Below are 24,221 nucleotides of genomic sequence, written 5' to 3'. Positions count from 1 at the left end.
CTGTTACATATGGGCTGTAGCTTGCTGACTGTTAGTCTAATGTGAAAATTCAATAAGTCTTAGAAGTCTGTGCCCAGGTCACCTGATATTCCTAGATCCTCGCTATCCATGGGCTGCTCATCCAGCTCCTTCACCTTCCTGAGGAAACCTGGGCTCACAGGCTGAAGTCCTTGCCCAAGATGACAAAAGAACCCATGACCCCACTCCATTCTACATGGAAGTTCATCTGTAACAGGTGGCATACCAAAGGGCATCAATGGAAAGAAGCTCAGATGCAATACACACTAACCTAAGGGACAGATATTTCAAAGAAAATACTCAGAACCATAACTAGACTTGGACTTGCAGTGGCTTAAAACTGGCTAAGGACATACTCTAAGCTGAATTCCATATGCATTTGTTACTGCAGATGTGGCCTTTGTCAAGCCATGTGCACCAACCCCTAGGAGACAGGCTTGGATCTGTGTGCACCCTGCAGCACCATCTGGTGAGGATGGATACTGATCTCACCAGCCACTGTTTCAAATAGAGTAAGGCAACCATATCTAGGGTCACTGTGAAAACAGTGAATTCCATGTGTATGGGCTGTGGTGAAAACCTTCTCTACCTAAAAAGGCCAAGGGTTCACTAGTCAGTTCTTCCCTAAATGTGTGGAAGGAGAAGGAGTTTAGTAACTAAGGTCCACTATTCTTATTTTACAGATAAAGCCACAGACAGAAGACCAGGCCAAGAAAGCACCATGCACAGCCTTCCTGGTCTGACCTTCTGCTTCCAACCTCCTTCAATTATGGCTCCATTTCAGCTTTTGAGAATTACCTGTCACCACTAGAAGCAGATCAGAGCAATCGACATGCTGGCCACAGAGTCTTGTTGGAAGATGAGTCATCATGCTCAGTACAGAAACTGAGCTCACCCTCTCCTCCTCCCAGCTCTGAGTTCTTGGGCTGGCCATTTGGCTCACACTATCTAGGGTTCCTATTAGTACTGATGATGTCTATCCTGCTGTACATTATTCAAGAAGTAAATGAAAGTTTTCCTAGTCCCCCCAAAATATCAAAACATCAATTTTTATCAGATTTTTCCCAGTGTTTAAAGTGATGACTCTTGGAATAAAAAGTCTGAAGCTGAGAGCCTCCTCACCAGTCTGGGAAAGCAACACTACATCAGGTAGCCCCAGGCAAGGCGTCACAATCATTCTGAGAAACTTAACAAAAGGTATGCATATGACAGTTAAAGCTTGAATTTATCAAAAAATATACCGACACAAGAGTTGAAGCTCCAGCCTCCCACTAATCTATAAAAGTGGAAAATAAAGTATGAAAAGTCTTAGGCAATGGAGGAAAAACCAGTGACCCTATGCATATAAGACACTGTGTCTTATGATCAGAACCCATTATATATACTGCCTTTAAGTTCTCCTACAATCTCCTTGGGACTTTGTTCTTAACCCAAGGGACCCTATGTTTTGTCTGTGAGTTGCCATTTCGGACAACTCACACTCACCGTCATCTTCACTCCTCTCCCCAGTCATCTCCACGGACTCAGAGAGTGAAGCCAAGGAGGTGCGTCTGGAGGAGGCCGCAGAGGTCACGCTGGCTTGCTTGCTCCCTGGGAGCCGGCTCACCCAGTGCTCACATAAGGAAGAACTTGTAGAGCCTGCAGAAGAGAAGATAGGTGCTGAGGTTGGCCAGGGTCCTGAATGTACACCCCCACATCTAAGTACTGCCAGCTGAGCTTGAGAGGTGTGTCCTCAGCCCAGAGATGAGGAAACCCAAGGCTGGTCCCACATGTGTGAAATGCAAGTACCGGACCAAACACTTCAGAGTGCTACATCTGACTCTCAAGAGGTATCAAGAAAATGGACCACAGATACATATTCAGTCATCCTACATACATATCATGCTCCTACATGCCAGGCACTGTTCTGACCACCTGAAATAGTATTCTGAATCTAAAGAAAGACAGCAACAGTCTACTGATTTTTTCCCCCTTGACTTTACTGTCTTATGGAAATTTTCAATCATTTCATAATATTAATCAGAGAAAAAGAGAGAGCTCTGAACATCTGTTCTGTTTCAGGGGTACTCTTAAATATGTGTTGGAGCGATATAAAGTGCTCTTGCAATTGACATGAAGCAGCACTGTTTCGACAAGAGCCTATCATTTGTTTTTTTAATTAATTTATTTATTTGAGAGAGGAAAAAAAAGAGAGAAAGAGAATGGGCATGCCAGGGCTTCCAGCCACTGCAAACAAACTCCAGATGCATGCACCACTTTGTGCATCTTGCTTACATGGGCACTGAGGAATCAAACCGAGGTCCTTTGGTTTTGCAGGCAAACGCTTTAACTGCTAAGCCATCTCCCCAGCCCAAGCCCATCATTTCTGAGCACACCTTTACTCTGGAAAGCACTAGGGTCCCTACTTCCAGACAAGTGAATAGGCAGCTACTTAACAGGTAGGGCTTGGTTCCCACATCAGGTCTCTCTCATTAAGTGAAGCTTCCTTTCAAAACCATCTTGAACTTACCCCTCCAGGTTTGGAAAGGGACACAGGTAACTTCCCTGCCTACCCAGTTGACACATTACCTCATTTTAGTTCTGTGCAACTTTCCTTTTTTTTTTCTTCCACGTTTTCTTAAAGCCATAATCTGCAGTGGGAAGCATGCATCCTCTTGTTTGCATTATTAGTGGCTGCATGCATGCTGTATGCAGGTACTCATTTCTACATCTAGTAACACAGGGATTATATTCCATCTGCTAAGCCAAGCCATCCAATATTGTTATAGCCATCGATCCTTCCCCTAAGAGAAAGTTTACTCATGCTTTCACTTACCATCACCTAATGACATGCCAACAACAACCTCATAGAATAGGTCTTATGATCACACCACATCAGACATGAACAAGTAGCTCAAACAGTGTAAGATCCAAGATAACCACGATTTCAGAACAGCATGCCAGGCTGCTGTGCCACTCCTCCATGTACTTACCCCAGAGAAACACCACCAGCTCCCTGGGCCATGCTCTGACCTATCTCTATATGAACTCTGCTGGCCACAGTGGCTCTCATAGTTCACCCTCACTTCCTTGACTGCAAGCATGTGAATTCTCAGATTAAATGGAACTATGAGAATTAATCTGATCAAGTTTCAAATGATGGAGGCCTTCTGAGACATCTGCTGGACCATAAATTGACCCCTCCTGTTCTAGGAAAACACCATCCAAGAACCAGGGTCAGTCTCACCTGCCACTGAGCTGTTGGCTGACCATGACGGGATGGCTGTCCGCCTCTGATAGAAGAGGATGTAGGCTGTCTGTGTGCATACCTCATCTTCTGACAGTTGCTGCACATCGCTGTCATCAAAGCAATACCAGAGGCCATCCACGGAGTTCTTACAGTATGCTGCCAAAAAGAGCCCACCATCAACACAGGCCACACCAGCCATTCCATTACACTCACAGACACCATACTTTTCCATTTAGATAAGTTAATTCAAGAAATGTTTTAAGGCTGCATGCAATAACAGAAAGGGGTTAAGAAAAAGAAATCCAAAATTTCAAACCACATTCATACACAATGTTTCAGGAAATTTCAAACTATCCCAAGTCCATAATAACAGTTCTCTTTCCTTTTAGAAAGCACAATATATTTTTAAGTATAAAAGTAGGTCTCAACCAAGGATAATTTTGCATGGCAAGGTACACCTAGCAATGAATGAAGCCATTTTGACTGTCACAACTGGAAAGGCATTATAAGCATCCGGTGACCAGAGGTCTGGTATGTCTACAACACACAGACAGTATTCCACAACAGTCGTCCAGCCACAACGTCAGAACAGGGTCAAGAACGTTGATTTTTTGTTGTTGTTGTTATTGTTGTAATATTTGGGTGTTTCCTTAAAGACAGAAATAATATGAACAGAAATAATAACCCAAAAACCAATATTTATTTAACACTTGTTATGGACCTCAACCGTGAGAATTATTTACACAGGCTCAAAAACACTACCTAGCATGCCTGCAGCCATAAGGCTGGTAAAGAGCAAAGCCCAATTTACTCAGGGTGTATCTAATCCTTGAGCTTGTACTTACAGCCCTACCCTCCTCTCTTCCCCTGGAGTGAGGCACAAACAATGCTCCATGATGGTTCCCTGGCAAGCTAAGAACACATGGGCCTTCTCTCCAGTTCAAATGCTAAGCCTGAGATAGAAATGAAGAGCTATAAGAACCGGTGAGAAAAACAAGACCAATGCCAGCAACAAGAAACAAAAATGGTGTGAGTTTGCGGCTGAAAGTATAGCTTGGTGCCAGAACATGGGCTTTTAGCACGTACAGGAAAAACCCTATGTCCAAACCAAAGCAGTATCCCTGCCCAAAACCCTTCTGACTTCATGAAGCCAAGTAATCCAGTTAGGATGGAGCAACAGGCGTGATAAGCTGGATCCAAAAAAGTGCATTATTATCCTGTTTTCTTAAAATATCCACTTAATGTATGTAGTAAGCACAGATGAGTGCTGGAATATTCAGCCAAATACTAGAACAGACCTGAGAGGCACAGGAGTGAACTCCTCATTAGACCACTCCACTTTTTCAAGCAGGCAATCACAGAGATTCAGATGAAGAAAGGCTGCTACACAAGACAGATTCTTAAAAGAGGAGTGGTGGAAGAACATATGAATATGGGCAGGGAGGTCATTTGCAGCTAAGAACTGATCAGAACCAGAGAGAAAGAAATGGAGACACAGCCGCAAGTGGAGCTATACAGTAACAACACATGCTTGGCCAATCACACCAGGCTAGGTTTGATGTACAAATGACCCATCTGGGGAAATAGATGCTATTCTGGAGTGATGTGAGGAGTGTGCCCAAGAGAAGACAGAGTAACCTTGCTTTAGGTTCAGTGTGTTTCCCTTCAAGGACGGTCTGTTCTCAGTCAGTGAAAGGCAAACAGTATACATACAAGACAATTAGGCTTGCTTTTCTTTCTAGCACTGCATTCCAAATTGTTTTATAGGCCAGTGCTGCTCAAACTGTGGCTCATGGATGGGTACCCCTCTACAAGACACCAAAATACAGAGAAGCATTCAAAAACTTCCGTAGCAAATTGATACTGCTGTAATGTTTTATTGTATTTTTACAAAACTATTGGCAGGACTAGAAGTTTTAAAATAGAAAATAACAAGGTCTTCTCCACAGACAGTTTGAGATGCCCTCTTCTAGAGTCCTTGCACAAGCTAGCTATCCACATACCATGCAATTATAGCTGGAACCAGTACAAAATCAAGAACACATCGGAATAGGCACTACATCAAAATCTTAAAGACAGAGTACTTTAATTCTAAAGTACTGATACTATGTGAAATGTTCTCTAAACTATGTTTCTAAACATTGATACGTGAGACAAGCCGCAGTATGCCTCAAAAACTGGAAAGGGCTGGGCATGGTGGCGCACACCTTTAATCCTAGCACTTGGGAGACAGTTGGGAGACAGAGGTAGGAGGACCACCGTAAGTTCAAGGCCACCCTGAAACTACATAGTGAATTCCAGGTCAGCCTGAGCTAGAGTGAGGCCCTACCTCAAAAAACAAAACAAACAAACAAAAAAAAAAAAACTGGAAAGGGTAAATAAACATGGAAAAAAACGGGAGTACCTCCTAGGTCACAGGCCTGTGGAAAGACTTTCTCACTTCCTCTCACTTCCTGCTCACTAACATGTTTCCCAGGTCAAAATAAGGTTATTTGGCCAAAGTCAGAACTGGGAAGATGGGTCTGTATTCCCACCCAGCTCCTGTCACTAGGTTAAACTGACTTCAAGGATTTTCAGGCACTTTCCAACTGAATTCTAGTACTTTCCTGTTTTCCCAAACAATGTCTTGTTAGAAAGTACATAAAACCCAGTCCATATTTTGCTGGGAAAGTGTTAAGTAAAAGATGACTTTTTTACCAAAAAGCTAAAGCTATATGAATATCAATCAGGAATGGTGGCAGGGGTGTTTCTATACCAAATAACTGCGAAATTAAATGATTTCTGAAGTCCCTTTCCATCCCAAGAGTAAGGAATAAATAATTCCATGACTCAGGAGCAACACAGATAATACTAGCAATGCCACAAGGGCAAAGAACCAGCCAGATATAGAACCACCACATGGCCCTCACAAAAACAAACCAACATCCCAGACACCAACTACAGCATCATCATTTAAGTTGGGTGTAAGCCAAAGTACAAGGTAAAATCTATTTCAGCAATTAGAGTCTTGTCTGTGGAGTCAGAGCAGCTCTCAGCCTCCCTGTGTGCTTGCCCTCCTTGCCAGTGTTTCCCAGAGCAAGCACGGGTAATCTAAGCCATCCCTTCCTGAGACTCGCTCAAAGGTTGGGATCATGCCTCTCAAAACACAGCTGCTCCCAGCAGCATCTAAATATTTAAAGAACTTGAACTGAAAAGGTTTCAAGAATAATAGCTTGTAGCCAGTTATTGTCCTGACCTTCTTCCCTCCTGAGGAGGAAAAGGGCGGGTTGCAAGGGGGAGAGGGCAAGGCTGAAAAGGCTGACAGACACCATTATCTTCCTGATGGGCAGGGAGGTTGGTAGCTAACTACTAAAGGAAGAGTCTTAGGGATTTTTAAAGACCAACTGGCAAAGCCCTGACCTCTTCATCTCTACATAACCTTATAGCTCAATGTCTGGCACTAGTGCACCAGGGTCTTGCTATAGACCCTGCTGAATCAAGAGGAAATCAAGTCCTTGAGAACTACACAAAAGATGCAGTAGTCATCTCAGTCCTGCCCACCCACACTAATAACCAAGTTAACAGTATCATTTCATGTCATCCCCTAAGAAACAGATGTCCAAGCAAGAAGTCCTAAAATCTGCCTTGGTCCCCAAATGGCTCATGAATATCATTAACCCAATAATTCTACTTCAAAGACTCAATCTCAAGAAAACATGGAATTAAAACTCAGAAAAAAAAAAAAAAACTAGGTATGTGAAAGGATATTTACTAGTATTAGGTTAAAACATCACTTCTTGGCCTTTTGGCTAAGACCAAGTATAGAATAAGACTTTTAAATTGAGAGCTAGCAGTTAAGGCACTTGCCTGAAAAGCCTAAGAACCCAGGTTTGATTCCCCAAAACCCACATAAGCCAAATGCCTACATGCATCTGCAATTCATTTGCAGTGGCTGGAGGCCTTGGAATGTCCATTCTCTCATTCAGTCTCTCTTCTATCTCTCTGCTTGCAAATAAATAAATAAAATATTTTTAAAAAATAAATAAAATTAGTTAGCTTGATGGTACATGCCTTTAATTCCCAAACTTGGGAGGCTGAGGCATATATGAGAATTGCTGTGAGGTTGAGGCTAGCCTGAGACTGCATAGTGAATTCCAGGTCAGCCTGAGCTAGAACAACACCCTATATCAAAAAAAAAGTAAAAATAAAAAATAAGGCTGGAGAGATGGCTTAGCAGTTAAGGTGCTTCCTTGCAAAGCCTAAGAACTCACGTTCAACTCTCCAGGTCCCACATAAACCAGACGCACAGTGACACAAGTACACAATGTCACACATGCACACAGGGGGCGCACAACTCTGGAGTTCGTCTGCAGTGGCCGAAGATCCTGGCACACCCATTCTCTCTCTCAAATAAATAAAAAATAGTAATTACCCACATAAAGCCAGATGTACAAGGTGGTGCATGCATCTGCAGTTTGTTTGCAGTGGCCAGAGGCCTTGGGTACATACCATATATTAAAGTATTCCCATATACAATGGAACCTTATCCAGCTTTAAATACTGCTGGGCGTGGTGGCACAAATCTTTAATCTCAGCACTTGGAAGGCAAAGGTAGGAGGATCACTGAGAGTTCAAGGCCACCGAGACACAGTAAATTCCAAGTCAACCTGGGCTAGAGTGAGAACCTACCTCGAAAAACCAGAAAAAAATGTACTGTGTGCTATAATGTGAATGAGCCTTATGTATATTATGCTCAATAAAATAGATCATCACAAATGAATAAATACTACCTGATTCACTTACAGGAGGTAGCTCGAGTAGTAAATTCATACAGAGAGAGGGGTGACAGTTAAAGGGCTAAAGGAACAAAGATTGGAAGTATAGTTTATAGTACAAAGTTTCTGTTCGGGAAGATGAAAAGGTCTAGAGATGGATAGTGAGGATGGCTGTACAATGTGAGTGTTCTTAATGCCACCAAACCACACACTTAAAATTGACTACAATGTGTGGCTTTATGATATGTATTTAATCATTTTTTAAATGTTAGCACAAGCCCATGGTTGATGGCATTCTTTCTACCTCTATCTAGTCTCTAAAGTTTATATAATGCAGAGTTGCTTTTATCAGTGGAAAAGTAACATTACTCTTAAGAATAAAGAACAGGGCTGAAGAGATAAAGGCTTAGCAGTTAAAGTGATCGTCTGTGAAACCTAAAGACTCAAGTTCCACTCTCCAGGTCCCATGTAAGCCAGATGCACAAGGAGATGCAAGGTCAGACATGTACACAAGGTGGTGCATGTGTCTAGAGTTTGAATACAATGGCTAGAGGCTCTAGTGTGCCAATTCTCTTCCTCTTGCCCCCTCACATAAAATTTTAAAAGGCCAGTCTGTTGGGCTTGCTTCAAAAAAACAAAAAATAAAGAAAGAACAAAGACACTGTAAAAAATAGTTCACAATCATTCTATATAAAGGAAACCTATAAGCTCAAGGAAGTAGAGCAAAGCCTAAATGAGTAGGCATGCTGGGTAAACAAGGAGTCAGCTGTTCAGACCATCCTATCCTACGGACACATTTCCCCACCAGTCTGCTCAAATCAAATGCAGGAAAAAGACAAAGAAGGTTCACATGCTTGCTCTTGGACAGAGATGCAGAGATGAAGCTGCCCTTAAGCTAACATACAGTCCACTGGAAGAGAAAGGGAGTTCAAAAGCCAAAAGCAAACAGCCTGAGGGAAGCGTCAGCACAGACATGCGGCCTCTCGCGCTGCAGACCTGTGTAGTGCCCCCCTTGCATGGTGCCATGATGATTGCACACAGCATACAGGTCATAGATGTAGTCCTCAGGGTCCCTCCCGAGTCCATAGGGTCTTCTCCATGGGGACCAATGGGATGGCAAGCTCCAGCTGCTCTGGCTTCTCTTAACCACATGAGGAGTCATGTCCAGGCCAGTCAAGGGGAACTTGACCATGTTCTGAAGTTTCATACGCCTGTCTCCTTCCTGTGGCAAGAAGAAAAACAAGTTCTGATGACATTTTAATGCATGCAGATAGCAGATCAGTTTAGTATGGAATGTGGACCCTACTGGAGAAAGAAGCTCTGCCATTTCCCAACACACACAGAACAGGGAAACAGTGTTAACTGTCCAGAGGAACAGACTTTGATACAGCCTAGAGTGGAATCAATCAGAATAAACAAGCCTCTGAATTTTCATGTCCTCCAATAAGGCTATGGAGAGTTTAGCTTGCAGAAAAAGGCACCAATTGACGGTAGTTCCTCCTGATACCTCAGGCACAGAAGCCGGAAGATCAACAGAATGATAACTATGCAAAGGAAAAACCCAGTGTCTGGAACAGAAAAGTCATTCAATAAGCAATGCCCCTTCCTCCAACAAGCACATCAGAGTTCACAGTAACTTAGTTGAACTTCACGAAGCTGACAATCTTTAGTAATCTGCATTTTCCATTCATTAAGCCCCTAGGATTATCCCTGAAACCCAACCATCAGATGAACATATATTACTGCATGTTTTCTGTGTCCATGGTAACTTAAAAAAAAAAAAAAGGCATGGATGTGACTGCCTAAGAAGCCATGGCTCTTATTTGGGGAGGAAAAGCATTCACAGGAGAAAGGGTCCAGAGAGTCAGGAGGGCCAGGCTGAAGAAGCAAAGGGGACACACTGATACTTTCAGGGAGGAGGTGACCTCTCTGCAGTTGAGTGAAGAACCATGAGCAGTGTACAAACATGTTAGCAAGGGCAGAATAATGGACAGACCCTGCAACTGCAAGCAGCTGGCATGTAACAGAAAGTCTGACGTGGCAGGGTGATAGAAAGGAGACACAGGAGGAGTCAATGGAGCAGCAGAACCTAGATGCAGAAGTGACCACCTAGATGAGAGGAACACGAAGAAACAGTCAAAGACAGCACTGCAGTTCTAACACTGGGTCTCTGCAAGGGAGAGGACAACGCCTTCAAAAGAAACAGAAAGCAAGGACATCAGTGAGTATGAGAATAGAACACAAAAGGCTGGGATCTGAACTCCCCCACCCCTTCATGGGAACCTGCAGAGCTCAGTGGAAGTAAGAAGCTGGGTGATAAAGCCAAGTGCCCATGTGGTCCTACCAATTCTCCAGTCCAGTACTATGCTTCCAGAAGTGCAAGGCCTGAAGATGAGGTATGCATGTCCCTACCACCCCTGCGTCCTCTCAAGTCTTCATATTTCTTCATCTCCATGGCCACACATCTATCCCAAGCCAGCAACAGCCTCTCCATTACCTGCAGGGGTTTCCTGCATGGCTTCGTCTCTTCATCTTTCTACACAACTTGCAACTTCTCATGTGCTCTACACACAGCAAATAAAGCAAGGTTTTCAAAACACATTTGGCAATGTTGCTTCTCTGCTTAAAGCTCTTCACCAAAATCCTACTCTGTCTATGAGGGTTTACTTGGACAACTGCCTCCATTACCTCTTCTACCTGGCTCCCCTGACCATCCCACCCCTCTGGGGTGCCAGTCTGCTGTCACGCTCTTCGGGCACCTGTACTCGGCAAACTGCTCCTCTTGATACTTGAGGGTGTACCCCTGCTTCCCTCTCATTTAGCAAATACCTGCTCTTCTTTCAGGTACAAACCTTAAAGCCAGGTCTCATATACTCTCCTAATGCTCACTTCCCATTTAGCTCTTACAGTGTGACTGTCCAGGACAACCCTGACCTCAGACAACAGACATGTGGGGGGATCTTTGTCTATTTATGACTCATCTCCCCAACTATACAACAGTTTCTTGGAGCAGGACGACATTGGTTATATACATTAGGTATAAATGGAATTTTACCTCCCCTACAGAGGAACTTTTTTTTTTAAGGTAGGATCTCACTCTAGTCCAGGCTGACCTGGACTCTGTAGTCCCAGTCTGGCCTCAAAAAGCACAGTGATCCTCCTACCTCTGCCTACTGAATTCTGGGATTAAAGGCATTGCATCACCACGCCCAGCTCGGAATCATTTCTTTCTTTCTTTTTTTTTGGGGGGGGGGGTTCGAGGTAGGGTCTCACTCTGGCCCAGACTGACCTGGAATTCACTATGTAGTCTCAGGGTAGCCTTGATCTCAGGGCGATGCTCCTACCTCTGCCTCCCGAGTGCTGGGATTAAAGGCATGCGCCACCACACCCGGCTTTCTTTTTGTTTTATTTCTTTTTTCTTTTAATATTTACTTATTTTCAAGCAGACAGAGACAGACAGACAGAGAATGGGTATTCCAGGGCTTCTAGCCATTGCAAAAAAGCTTCAGATCTATGTGCCACCTTGTGTATCTGGCTTTACATTTTAATGGGGAATCGAACCCAGGTCATTAGGCTTTGCAGGCAAGTACCTTAACCACTGAGCCATTTCTCCAGCTTCTCAGGATCATTTCTTAATCTTAAAGTAAACACACTAAAATTTATACAATCATTTACAAGTCTAAATCAAGTCCTCAAGAACAAAGTAAAATGTGAAATATGAACTACAATGTTCAGGATCTAAAGGGTCACAGAATGCCCACATTTTACTTTACAAAAGAACAAAACACAACCACAGAAAGGGGCAACTGTATCTATACATATCCAGATAGTGGTGTCAGGGATCCAACAGAGTCACCAAGGAACCTTCGCACGGCCACCAGCAGGGGGCAGGAGAAAAGGCCACACCAGCTTTCCCAAGACAGATGATTTCCTTACCTGGCGAAATCTCTTGAGGTGTATGATGAGTACATCGGGAAGAGTCCACAGGCTCAGCGTAATGCTCCCCTGCTGTAGCTGTTTGCAGTGCGGGCACCGCCAAGCATCATCTGGGGCAAGCTGGAAACAGAAGTGAGTTCTGTTAGGCATCATTTAGAATCTCTGGAAGCTGCATGTGAGGACAGTCAATGGATGATACAATCACAAGAAGCACCTGGGCAGCATGGGTACCTAAACCTGTGCTGACCAGACCTCCCTCCAAGAGGAACAACCAAACTGGCAAGTAAGGTGAAATGGATGCTCTTGTCACAGAAGCACCCTAAGCACAGCATATTCTCAACCATAACTCATCATCTTTCTTAGACTTAGAGCCTCAATCTCCTACTCTAGAATGTCCTACCTCAAAAAATGCCACCACTGCCTACCGAAAGGTAGTATGAAACACAGAAGGCTACTCGGAACCCTAGCTCCTGCCATTATCAGCAAGCTCTTCCAAAGCATATTTGATAGCCTGAATCCAAACACATCATCTCTATCTGGAAATGTTTCAAGATGAAGACACGTGAACTTAGAGCTATCAGTATGTTAGAAATTAGGCCTATCCAGAGTTCAGACCAGAAATCATCCACAGAAAGAAAAGCCCAGAGAAACAAAGGCAATTCCCACTGGGATAGAAGAGAAAGAGGCAGAGGTCAGAATCTTGGTGAATGCCTGTTTTTAAGAAAAAGGCCCAAACTAAAAAGCCACAACAGCCTGAAGATATACACAAAAAAGTAAAAAACAGGGCTGGAGAGATGGCTTAGTGGTTAATGTGTTTGCCTGCAAAGCCTAAGGGCTCAGGTTTGATTTCCCAGGACCCATGAAAGCCAGATGTGCAAGGTAACACATGTGTCTGGAGTTTGTTTGCAGTGGCTGGAGGCCCTGGCACACCCATTCTCTCTCCCTTTCCCTCTCTCTCTCTCTCTCTCTCAAGTAAATAAATAAAAACCAGAAATCAGAAGCATTGCTTTTAAGCACAGCAAGAAAGCTTAAGAGAATGCATGGCAATTTGTGCCAATGAAGATCAAATAAAGTCTGGCCAAGTCAGAAAGATGACAGGAGGCTTTCTAGGTAGGGAGCCGAAGAAGGGGGATTTAGGCAGGTGAGAAAGACTGAGTTGGTCACATAAAAAGGGAAGTACAACTCAGAGACTGAGAGGGACAAAGAAGGATAATGTGGGGTATATATGATCAAATATATAATATGGGTTATATATGATCAAATATAATGTATATGCTTTAAAATGTCAAAAAAAAATACCCAAATTTTGAAAAAGGTAAGTACAACTGAGGAACTTGATTTCATGATGAAGCAACTTGGTCATGCTCATGGAAAAGATGGAGGGCAGTGAAATAGAAAATCAGACTGACAGGCTGTACAGATGGCGCAGTAAAGGCACTTGCATGCAAGGCTAACACCTATGTTCAATTCCCCAGTACCCATGTAAAGCCAGATGTACAAAGTGGCTCATATATTTGGAGTTTGTTTGCAGTGGCAAGAGGCTCTGGTATGCCCATACACCCATCCCCCATCTGCTTCTAAACAAATAAAAATATTTTTTAAAAGAGAAAGTCAGGCTGGACATGGTAGCACATGCCTTTAATCCCAGCACTTGGGAGGCAGGGGTATTGCCATGAGTTCAAGGCCACCATGAGATGACATAGTGAGTTCCAAGTCAGCCTGAGCTACAGCGAGACCCTATCTCAAAAAAACAACCAGCTGCTCTTGATTTGGCTAACTGATCCCCTCAGTGGTATGGTATCCATAGCTGGAGCTGTGAAACAAGTCAGAACCATATCCAAACATGAGCCCACTCTCCATTATGAAGCTACCACCAGTCGTGGGCTACAAGAGGGCCTACAACTATTAAATTCTCTATAAAAAAAATAAGGGTTATCCCATTTGTCTGGTGCTAACTTTACTCTTCGTTGGAGAACCTGCTTCTCTTTTTCAGATACAGATCCTAAGGAGAGAACCACCCCATCATACCTCAAAAGGGCCCCAGCTGAAACTAAGAACAACTGGTGAAACAAGAAAGGGTGCTGTTTTCTTGGTGAACTGGGTACCAGCACCAGGGTGAAGGAGATCGACACAGAGAGCAATCAACTCCTAGCAAACCAGATATCCAGAGACTCAGAGGCCCCCAACATCTCATCACTGAAGCAGACCAAAAATGAACCCAACATGGCTCAGGGAAATTTTGCGGAAGAGGGGGTGGAAAGAATGTCAGAGCCACACATTTGGTCATGATATGGAGAGACCTTTCTCCTTCCCATAACTGTGGGCTAAATCCACAATGAATGACCCATATTCCTCAACAAGGAGGGGCCATGGGGAGGGAGTAGGCCATGGATGAGCCTAACAATAGTACCAACTTGACTGTATTCACTGAGTACAAAACTAATTAATAAAAAAGAAAAACAGTAAAAGAAAGTCAGGGCTAAAGAGATGGCTCAGTAGCTAAGGCACTTGTCTGCAAAGCCTAATGACCTGGGTTTGATTCCCCAGGACCCATGTAAAGCCAGATGCACAGTGGTGCATGCACCTGGAGTTTGTTTATAGGGCTGGTGGTCCTGTATGCCTGTTCATTCTCATTCATTCCCTCCCTCTCTCTCTCTCTCCTTGAAAATAAATAAAAATAATAAATAAATAAACAAAGCTGAATTCAGGGCTGTAAAGATTGCTCAGTGGTTAAGGTGCTTGCCTGTAAAGCCTAATTATCTGGGTTTGATTTCCCAGGACCCACATGAAGCCAGATGCACAAAGTGGTGCATACCTCTGGAGTTCATTTGCAGCAGCTGGAGGCCCTAGTGTGCCCATTCTTTCTCTCTTTTGCTGTCAGACGTGGTGGCACATGCCTTTAATCCCAGAACTCAGTAGGCCAAGGTAGGAGGATCTCTGAATTTCAGGCCACCCTGAGACTACATAGTGAATTCCAGGTCAGCCTAAATATCAGACTAAGATGGGCCCAAAATGTCATACCTCTATGTGACATATTAAGGTATGATGCCCCATGCTTGTAGGAAAGAAGCTAGATTCTATTTGTTTAAATACCAATATGTTATAAGTGACACCTATAAAACACAGCATTGGACTGGAGAGACTGCCTAGTGGTTATGCCTAAGGACTCAAGTTCAATTCTCCAGGTCCCACATAAGCCAGATGCACATAGTAGCACATGCGTCTGGAGTCATTTGCAGTGGCTGAAGGAACTGGCACACCCATATTCATTCTCATTCTCTCTCTCTGTGTCTCTAATAAATAAATAAGTAAGTCTTAAAAAAAAAAACAAACCACAGTCTCAATGCTATGGCAATGTTTCATTGCTCTGATAGTTTCGAAGATGCTCCTCTGGTTCCTATACTGATCTCACTGTAGACTGCTGCAAAGCTCCCAGGTCTGCAGACCCCATTCTTCAAGTCCCTGGCCTACCAACGCTGCCTGGCAATGAATGGCCTAGCTTGGCAGATGTATCCCACTTTCAGAGATCAGCTCAAAGGTCTTAGTCATTTGAAGACAAGATCACTCTCTTTGATATTTCAACCTGTAGATTTCACTTTTTATACAAATGAAGCCCAAGCCCTCACCCACCAGGACAGTCCTTCAAGTGCCCCAAAACAATTATTAGATCCCCCACAGGGTCTCCTTCAGCAGAATATTCTTGGCCATGTCCTGACTTCCAAGTGCACCATCACTCTCTCTGCTTGTGCCCCACCTTGCTATCCTTATTAGCAGTGAGCATTCAAAATGGTGAAAAGAACAGTGCTATGACCAGCAGAGCTCAGGGCACTGTCTCTAATGCCTCCATGAGGTGGCAAGAAAATGGCTCACACTATGACACCTCTGAACAACAATGGGCTTGCTGGCAGCTCAATCCCAACGCTACCGTCACACAGCTGACTGCCAAGTGCTTCTTCCCCTTCTATATTTGTACTGATTTTAAATGAACTTCCCAAGTACCACTCACACATCAGTGTATACTTATTGGACGTTTCCTATATGCCAAGTACTGCTGTAGGTAACAAGAATATTGAGTGTGACAGATGGGGTCCTTACTCTCAACAGCGCTCATACTATGTTTGCTTTCTCCTTTAACTGCCAGTGCTCCAACCACACTAGCCTCATTTTTCTTTTTTCACCATGTCAATCAAGCTCCTTCCTACTCCAGGACTATTTCTTCCCAGTGTGCTTATTTACATGCTGTAGACTTTGAACAGCATGAGGGCAGAACCACTGCCCATCTTAATGTGGGGCCAGTGACTACTGCAATACCCATTACATAGTAACCTCCCTAAAGCATCTATAGGGGTGAGCTTCTACAGAAACCTATCTTGTCAGCAGGACTTCATCATCCTTAGTCAGGAAGATGTATGATGCCAATGCTGTCGTTGGTAGATCTGTTCAATCCTAAGCTTAATGCCTTGTGCAAACATCTCTAAAAACGTTTTAAAAGTTTAGTGGGGGGAATGGAGAAGGAGAATATGAATGAGAGAAAATGAGAATGAGTGTAAAGACACCAGGGCCTCAGCCACTGCAAGTGAACTCCAGACACATGTGCCATTTTGTGCATCCAGCTTTACGTGGATACTGAGAAACTGAACCTTGGCTGTTAGACCTTGTAACTTGTTAGACCTTTAACTGCTAAGCCATTTCTCCAGCTCTCTCATGTTTTATATAAAAAGTTTTAAAAAAAAAAAAAAAACAGGGTAGCACACAGTCTATAATCCACTAGTTTCAAAGCCAACTAGCTATTTTATAATTGAGTTCAAAATTGGGAGGGGGGGGGGACATGTCAGGAAAGCCTCGTTAGAAGAACTACCTGTGGACAACTTGGGAGAATGTAGTGAGAACAGGAAAACCATGTACCAATATATGAAGACAAGTAGGAGAAAATTACAACTTCTGAGCCTTAACAAACTCAAGAAAATACCTCTCTTGGTTGCACTGGCCAGGGGACATATTTAAACTATCAACTAAGGAATGATGAGTCTGATCTTAAGCAGGCAAAACCCTCACAATGAAAAGGACTCAGACACGTTTAAAAAGTCCCCTCTGAGCCTGGCATGGTGGCACACACCTTTAGTCCAAGCACTCAGAAGGCAGAGGTAGGAGAATTGCCATGAGTTCGAGGCCCGCCTACATAGACTACATAGTGAATTCCAGGTCAGCCTGGGCTGGAGTGAGACTCTACCTGAAAAACAACCAACCAACAACAACAAAAAAGTCCCCATGAATCTGCTCTAAGTACCTATGTACAGGAGTAAATATAAAAAACAATGGTCTAGGGCTGGAGAGATGGCTTAGTGATTAAGGCACTTACCTGCAAAGCCTAAGGACCCAGGCTCAATTCCCCAGTACCCACATAAGCCAGATACACAAGGTAGCACCTAAGTCTGGAGTTCATTTGCAATGATTGGAGGCCCTGGTGTGCCCATTCTCTCTCTCTCTCAAGTAAATAAATAAAATACATAAACAAGGCTGGAGGGATGGCTTAGCAGTTAAGACACTTGCCTGCAAAGCCAAAGGACCCACGTTAGCCAGATGCACAAGGGGGAGTTTGGAGTTCATTTGCAGAGCCAAAAGGCCGTAGTGCACGCGCACACTATATCTCTCTGTCAAATAAATAAATAAATATAAATAAAATATTTTTTAAGTATATAAATATATTTTTTTATAAAAACACAGGCCTGGGCCCCATAGAGTTCTATATAGTCATCTGCCTAACCAGACAACATTTAAAAATGTGCTGAGTCCCTGCTATCCACAAAAAACTGTGCCCCAAGTCCTAGCAGGACTTTACACCTGTACTGCTCAGTACAGGAACCACCGAGCATATGTGTTCTCTGAGCACTGAGATGGGGCTTCTGCAACTAAGGAGCTGAATTTGTCACTTTATTTCATTTTAATTCATTTAAATTCAAATAGGTCTTTATGATCGTTTAAATCAGATGGCCTCCATAAACTCATGTGCTTTGAATGATTGGTCCCCAGCTGATAACAATTTGGAAGGTGGAGCCTTGCTGGAAGAGGTGTATTGTTGCGGGGGTGGGCTTAGGGGTATCATAGCACCCCACTTTTCAGAGCTCAGCTCATTCCCCTGCTGCTGTTTTCCACCTGTTGTGGCAGATGTTATGCCCATTTTCTGCTTTCCCCACCATCATAAAGCTTGCCCTAAAGACTGTAAGCCAAAATAAACCCTTTCCTTCCATCAGCTGCTTTTAGTAGGATGTCTGGTTCCAGCAATGAGAAGGTGGCTGCACCAGCCTTGACAATTATGTAATGACGCATGGAACTGAGAAAAGCTGAGCGGGACACAGCAGCACACGCCTGTAATCTCAACACTCAGCAGACAGAGGTAAAGGCAGGAGTATTATCTTGAGTTTGAGGACAGCCTGGTCTATAGCAAGTTCCAAGTTAGCCAGGGTACATAACAAAACCCTGTCTCAAAAAAAAAAAAAAAAAAAAAAGGTTGAGAAAAGTTTCTATTACTAGGGAAAATAGTTTAAGACTTTAAGCATTAAGAAAAAATTTCAAAGGTTTATCTCTAGAGCATGCCAATTAATCAGAAATATATTCCACCTGATAAGAGTCCTAAGAAGACTAGCGCAGGTGCCCACAGCATGTATGGAAGCCATGATGATGCACAATCTTGGCAAATTTTCTGGGGCAGAGTCTATGTCCCCACTGGCAGCTTACCCGCTCCTCTTTGGTGTAGAGTTGGAAGCACTGGGATAAGGTGCAGGTCTGAGGGTTGTGGTGGCGCTCCTTCTGCAGACGGACACTCTCTGCATCAGGGATGTACTCATCTTCAGCACTTGCAAACAAGCTGTAATTAGCAGGGAAAGCAACCTTAGAATGTCTTTAAAAAAATGAATGTAGAAGTAAGCTTTTCAAAGAAGTTGTGAACTAACAAACAGAAAGATCAATGCACAAGAATGCAATAGTGGGGCTGGAGAGATAGATGGCTTAGCAGTTAAGGCACATGCCTGTGAAGGCTAAGGACCCAGATTCTCCAGGTCCCACTAAGCCAGTTGCACATGGTGGCACATGCATCTAGAGTTCATTTACAGTGGCTGGAGGCCCTGACTCACACATTCTCTCTCTCTCCCTCCCTCCCTCTCCCTTCTCTGTCAGTCTCTAACAAATCTTTTATTTATTTATTTATTTGACAGCGACAGACACAGAGAGAAAGACAGATAGAGGGAGAGAGAGAGAGAGAATGGGCGCACCAGGGCCTCCAGCCTCTGCAAACGAATTCCAGACGCGTGCACCCCCTTGTGCATCTGGCTAACGTGGGACCTGGGGAACCGAGCCTCAAACCGGGGTCCTTAGGCTTCACAGGCAAGCGCTTAACTGCTAAGCCATCTCTCCAGCCCAAATCTTTTTTTAAAAAGAAAGAATGTAATAGTGGTCACTCCACTCTTCTATGTTCCCAATGTTCTTGAAAAGTTCTCCAAACACAGTTATTTTAAGAACTAACTTGGGAAGCCAGGTGTGGTAGTACACACCTTTCATCTCAGCACTTAGAAAGCAGAGGTAGGAGGACTGCTGTGAGTTCAAGGCCACCCTGAGACTACATAGTAAATTCCAGGTCAGCTTGGGCTAGAGTGAGACCCTACCTCAAAAAAAAAAAAGAAAGAAAGAAAGAAAGAAAAAGAACTTGGAGTTTGCTTTTCTGGAACTACTCATAAACTTCTGATTAAATTTGTTGTCATTGGTATCTAAGGGCATGCATTTGATGTAACTTAAGAGTTGATGAGTGTGTAATAAATATCAAAGTAACAGGACCTACATTCAGTTAATCAATGCACTGCTTCTCTCTCAGCAGCAAACATATTCTACAGTTTAAAGACTGGGAAAAATATATAGGAAAGGGTAATAAATTGCTTGGATAAAGGATTAACAAGACACTTAACAAAGATTTGTGTTTCCATTAGCTAAAAGAGCAGAGTGCTACTAAAATGATAACAAACGTTAAAGTGAAAAAACAATACTCACAAATCTTTTGTTTCCTTGTCCCATTCTACTACCAACTTCACATGAGCTGTGCCACCTGGTCCACAGGACTTTAATGCCCTGAGGAAAGAGAGAAGCAACCATTTGTCACTTTCTAAAAGAAATGCTTTATCCAAGTGGGACTAGTTTCTATCTGGAATCAGGTAATTACAGAAGATCTTCATAGAAACAGTTTATATGTTAAATAATCCCCACCCATGCTCATGTAATCAAAAGTAATTAACTCAGTGGGTAACCAATAAAAGGCATCAAAGTAGAAATCAATGGGAAGAAGGGGCTCAGTAAAAGTCAAACAAGAGACAGTAATGGGGGGGGTCAACGTGATCAAAATACATTAAATATGAGCTGGTGAAATTGCTTAGTGGTTAAGGCATTTGCCTACAAAGCCTAAGGACCCCTGTTCAATTCCCTAGGACCCACGTAAGTCAGATTCACAAGGGGGCGCATGCATCTGGAGTTTGTTTGCAGTGGCTGAAGACCCTGGGCCACCCATCCTCTCTTTCTCTCTGCCTCTCTCTCTCTCAAATAAATAAAATATTTTTTAAAAATACATTAAATACATATACTAAATTGTCAAAAGATAAATTAATTTTAAAACTAAACAAGCGCTGGAGAGATGGCTTAGCGGTTAAGTGCTTGCCTGTAAAGCCTAAGGACCCTGGTTCGAGGTTTGATTCCCCAGGACTCACGTTAGCCAGATGCACCAGGGGGAGCATGCGTCTAGAGTTCATTTGCAGTGGCTGGAGGCCCTGGCAAACACATTCTTTTTCTATCTGCCTCTTTCTCTCTCTGTCACTCTCAGATAAATTAAAAAATCAAAGCAAAACACTAAACCAGCCAGCTATGATGAAGCATGCCTTCAATCCCAGCACTTGGGAGGCAGAGATAGGAGGATTGCTGTGAGTGTAAGGCCAGCCTGAGAATACATAGCGAATTTCAGGTCAGCCTGGGCTAGAGCGAGACCCTACCTTGAAAAACCAACCAACCAAACAAACAAATTAATTAATTAAATAAGCCATATACTGCCCCCAAAAATAGAGAAATATTTTCAGTGGGACTACTCAGATTTAATGACTAGGTACTAATAGGCTGAAAAATCCTTAAATTAAAACATCCAATTCAGGGCTAGAGAGATGGTTCAGCAGTTAAGGCACTTGCCTGCAAAAGACCAGAGTTCAATTACCCAGAACTCATGTAAAACCAAATGCACAAGGTGGTCCCAGGCATCTGGAGTTCATTTGCAGTGGCTAGAGGCCCTGACACACCCATTCTCATTCTCATTCTCATTCATTCTCCCTCTCCCTCCCTCCCTCCCTCTCCCTCTCTCTCTCTCTCCCTGCTTGCAAATAAATAGATAAAATACTTTTAAAACCATCCAATAACAAAAATGAGGACAATGCAAGAAATTTCATCTTGCTTTATAAGGCTGTAAATAATTACCCTCAAGACATTTTTATAATATTTATTTATTTGGAAGCAGAGAAGTAGAGAGAAGGGAGACAGAGAGAAAAGGGGCACACCAAAGCCTCCAAGCCACTGCAAATGAACTCCAGATACATGCACCACCTTGTGTACCTGGCTTTACATGGGTACTGGAAAATCAAACCTGGGTTGTTAGGCTTTGCAGGCACGTACCTTAACCACTGAACCATCTCTCCAGCCCTGCCCTCAAGACATTCTTTATGACCTTTCAAATTTTTGCCTAATTTTTCACCCACCCAGAGACTGCTTTTGCATTTATCTACTCACCACCCCTTCACACACCATGCCACCTTTTCAATCAGTGCCTGGATGCCAGGGCACATTTGGGGCAAGAGGGAGAGGAGTAGCAAAGGGACCTGATAAAGGGAAGTGCAGAGCTCAAACTGTGAAGTACTGCACATAGGAGGGACATGGACTTTATCTTCCAGGCCACAAATCATCAGTTAGGGGTGTCAGAATGGAATAAAGCACAACCCAGATGACACCCCTGGAAAACTTCAATCTTGCTTCCTAACATGAATACTATGTGATTTTTCTCATTTCAAGAAAGATCACAGGTGGAGCTGGAGAGATGACCTAGCAGTTAAGACACCTGCTTGCAAAGCCAAAGAACCCAAGTTCAATTCCCCAGGACCCATGTAAGCCAGATCCACAAGTTGGCCCATGCATCTGGAGTTAGTATGCAGCAGCAAAGGCCCTGGCATGCCCATTCTCTCTTTCTATCCACCTCTCTCTCCAATAAACAAAAAAAATAAAATAATTTTTTTTAAAAAAAAAGGAAAAAGAAAGATCACAGGTAAAGCCAGATGCACAATGTGTTGTGTGCATCTGAAATTCCTCTGCAGTGGCTGGAGACCCTGACATACCCATATTCGCATTCTCATATTCATTCATATTTTCTCTCTCTCCCCTTGAAAATAAATAAAAACATTTCATATTCAATATAAATCAAAATTCAAACAAGTGCTTCATTCTTAAATGAGCTTAAAGAATTCAACACTTATGTGGAAACTCTACCAGGCAGCAGTTTAAATGGCACATCAGCACATGAGAAATTCTAGAAGGGTTGTTGTTACTGTTGTTTACCTTTCTACGGTTGGGTGGCACAAGGGCTTCTCCTCCTGGGGTAGCAAATATGTTATTCCCACAACGCTGACCACACGTAAACTGAATGGACACACCTATGGCAAATGGCAAATGAAAATTAGACTGGATTTCTCTTCAAAGACATGTTTTACAGAGGCATTCCAAAAAAGGTACAAGTATAATAAACTCTTGTTTTGCAAAATGCTTCTCGACACACTTTAGATATGATTCACCCACATATGAGCTGCTTCTATATCAAATGATATACAATACATTGCTCTCACTGAACACTGATTTAATGGTCTTTCATAAATACCTTAACATGTTAAGAATAATTTTTTAAATATGCAGGTAGAAATTCTAAAACTTCTCCAAGCTGGTCATGTACCAATATCAACTAAGTAGTTATCATAAAGGAATGCACAGCAGTTCAAGGACCTTGCTGTGGTCAGCTCCTTTCATGAGATGAGGGATGAACTCTCAGTCTTCAAAGTCCAAACAGAAGACACCTCATGTAATGACTGTTTCTTTTCTGAATATATAAGCATGCTGTGCTGGAATACCACAGCGCTTACAAACCTGAATGCAGACAGTAGGTCTCAAGAAATACTTCATCTTCTCCAAGATCTCCTTCTGCAGAAGGTCCCATGCTATTGTCTTCTCTAAGTGCAGTACAAAAGGCAGTCCAAATCTACCACACACAAACACTGCAGTCACTAAATAAAGTACCCTTTCAGGGCTGTAATCCCTTATTCTTGACATGGGATCACAATATAACCAGATTTCAGACAACTCTCAAACAGGAAAGCCACTGGTAACTCTCACAAAGAGATGATGGGACAGTCAGAATTACCAAGATCTCACAATGGAATCGCTTGTATACCACATGGGCTTCTACGGAGGCCAATGTTGCTACCAGGCAGCAGGGTTAGCAGAGACAAAGAAGGCACAGGAGAGGGTCAAGCCTACAAGGCCTGAGGTATTAAGAACAGGTAGGGCTGGAAGGTCTAAGGGGCAAGCAGCCACATCCTGGTGTTCTAACAAGGAGGTACTGCCAAGCAAGCTGGCACTCAACGTCAGCTCCTACCCTAAAGGCAGAAGCTGCCTGGGCTCTCTGCCAGGTTCCCATGTCTGACAGAATCAGAGGCAACACTGTGGTTCTCAGCCTCTGCTGCACACCAAAATCATCAAAGGAGCATTTAAAACCACAAATGCCCAAGTCCAGTTCCCAGAGATACTAATAAAGGCAATCTGGAATGTGGCTCAAGCACTGAGACTTTTTTCAAGAGCTCCTAAGTGGTTTTAATACACAGATGAAGTTGGCAACCTCTGGCCTGGCTTCAGCTTCTCCCATGTCCCAAATGTAACAGCCCATGTGTTCATCCCTGAATGTATCCTTCTTCCATATATCCAAATTTGTGCAAGCCACTCCCTTAGTGTGAAACACCCCTTCACCCCCACATGTAGATCTAAGTTCCTTTGCTCATCTGCATAAAGGCCTGGTTCCTCATGTACCACAGCACTAAGTACTCTGGGCAGTAAACACTGCCCAACTATGCCTCTACCAACAGACTCTAAGCCTTGTGATTTCTTTATCTTAGTGTCTGTCCTGAACAGCCAATACCTAGGAAACAGAAGATGCTGGATGGATGGATGGATGA

The 24,221-nt window shown here is 43.3% G+C and overlaps 1 protein-coding gene across 2 annotated transcripts in view; it reads right to left on the bottom strand.

Annotated features, from left to right (window-relative positions):
- Usp31 (ubiquitin specific peptidase 31) overlaps positions 1-24,221 on the bottom strand; it is an 85,554-nt gene that overhangs the window by 8,004 nt on the left and 53,329 nt on the right. For both annotated transcript variants that reach the window (XM_004670205.2, XM_045130813.1), the window contains exons 8-15: positions 23,140-23,251; positions 22,561-22,655; positions 19,975-20,052; positions 18,673-18,802; positions 11,938-12,057; positions 8,998-9,223; positions 3,245-3,403; positions 1,504-1,656 (exon numbers count right to left, since the gene is read on the bottom strand). In XM_004670205.2, the coding sequence (XP_004670262.2) occupies positions 1,504-1,656; positions 3,245-3,403; positions 8,998-9,223; positions 11,938-12,057; positions 18,673-18,802; positions 19,975-20,052; positions 22,561-22,655; positions 23,140-23,251 (1,073 nt within the window). The remainder of the gene's footprint in view (positions 1-1,503; positions 1,657-3,244; positions 3,404-8,997; positions 9,224-11,937; positions 12,058-18,672; positions 18,803-19,974; positions 20,053-22,560; positions 22,656-23,139; positions 23,252-24,221) is intronic.

Source organism: Jaculus jaculus, chromosome 12 (genome assembly GCF_020740685.1).
Source record: "Jaculus jaculus isolate mJacJac1 chromosome 12, mJacJac1.mat.Y.cur, whole genome shotgun sequence".
Lineage (NCBI taxonomy): Eukaryota > Metazoa > Chordata > Mammalia > Rodentia > Dipodidae > Jaculus > Jaculus jaculus.
The sequence above is the reverse complement of the archived record's forward strand: the minus strand, read 5'-3'. Positions and strand labels throughout refer to the sequence as shown.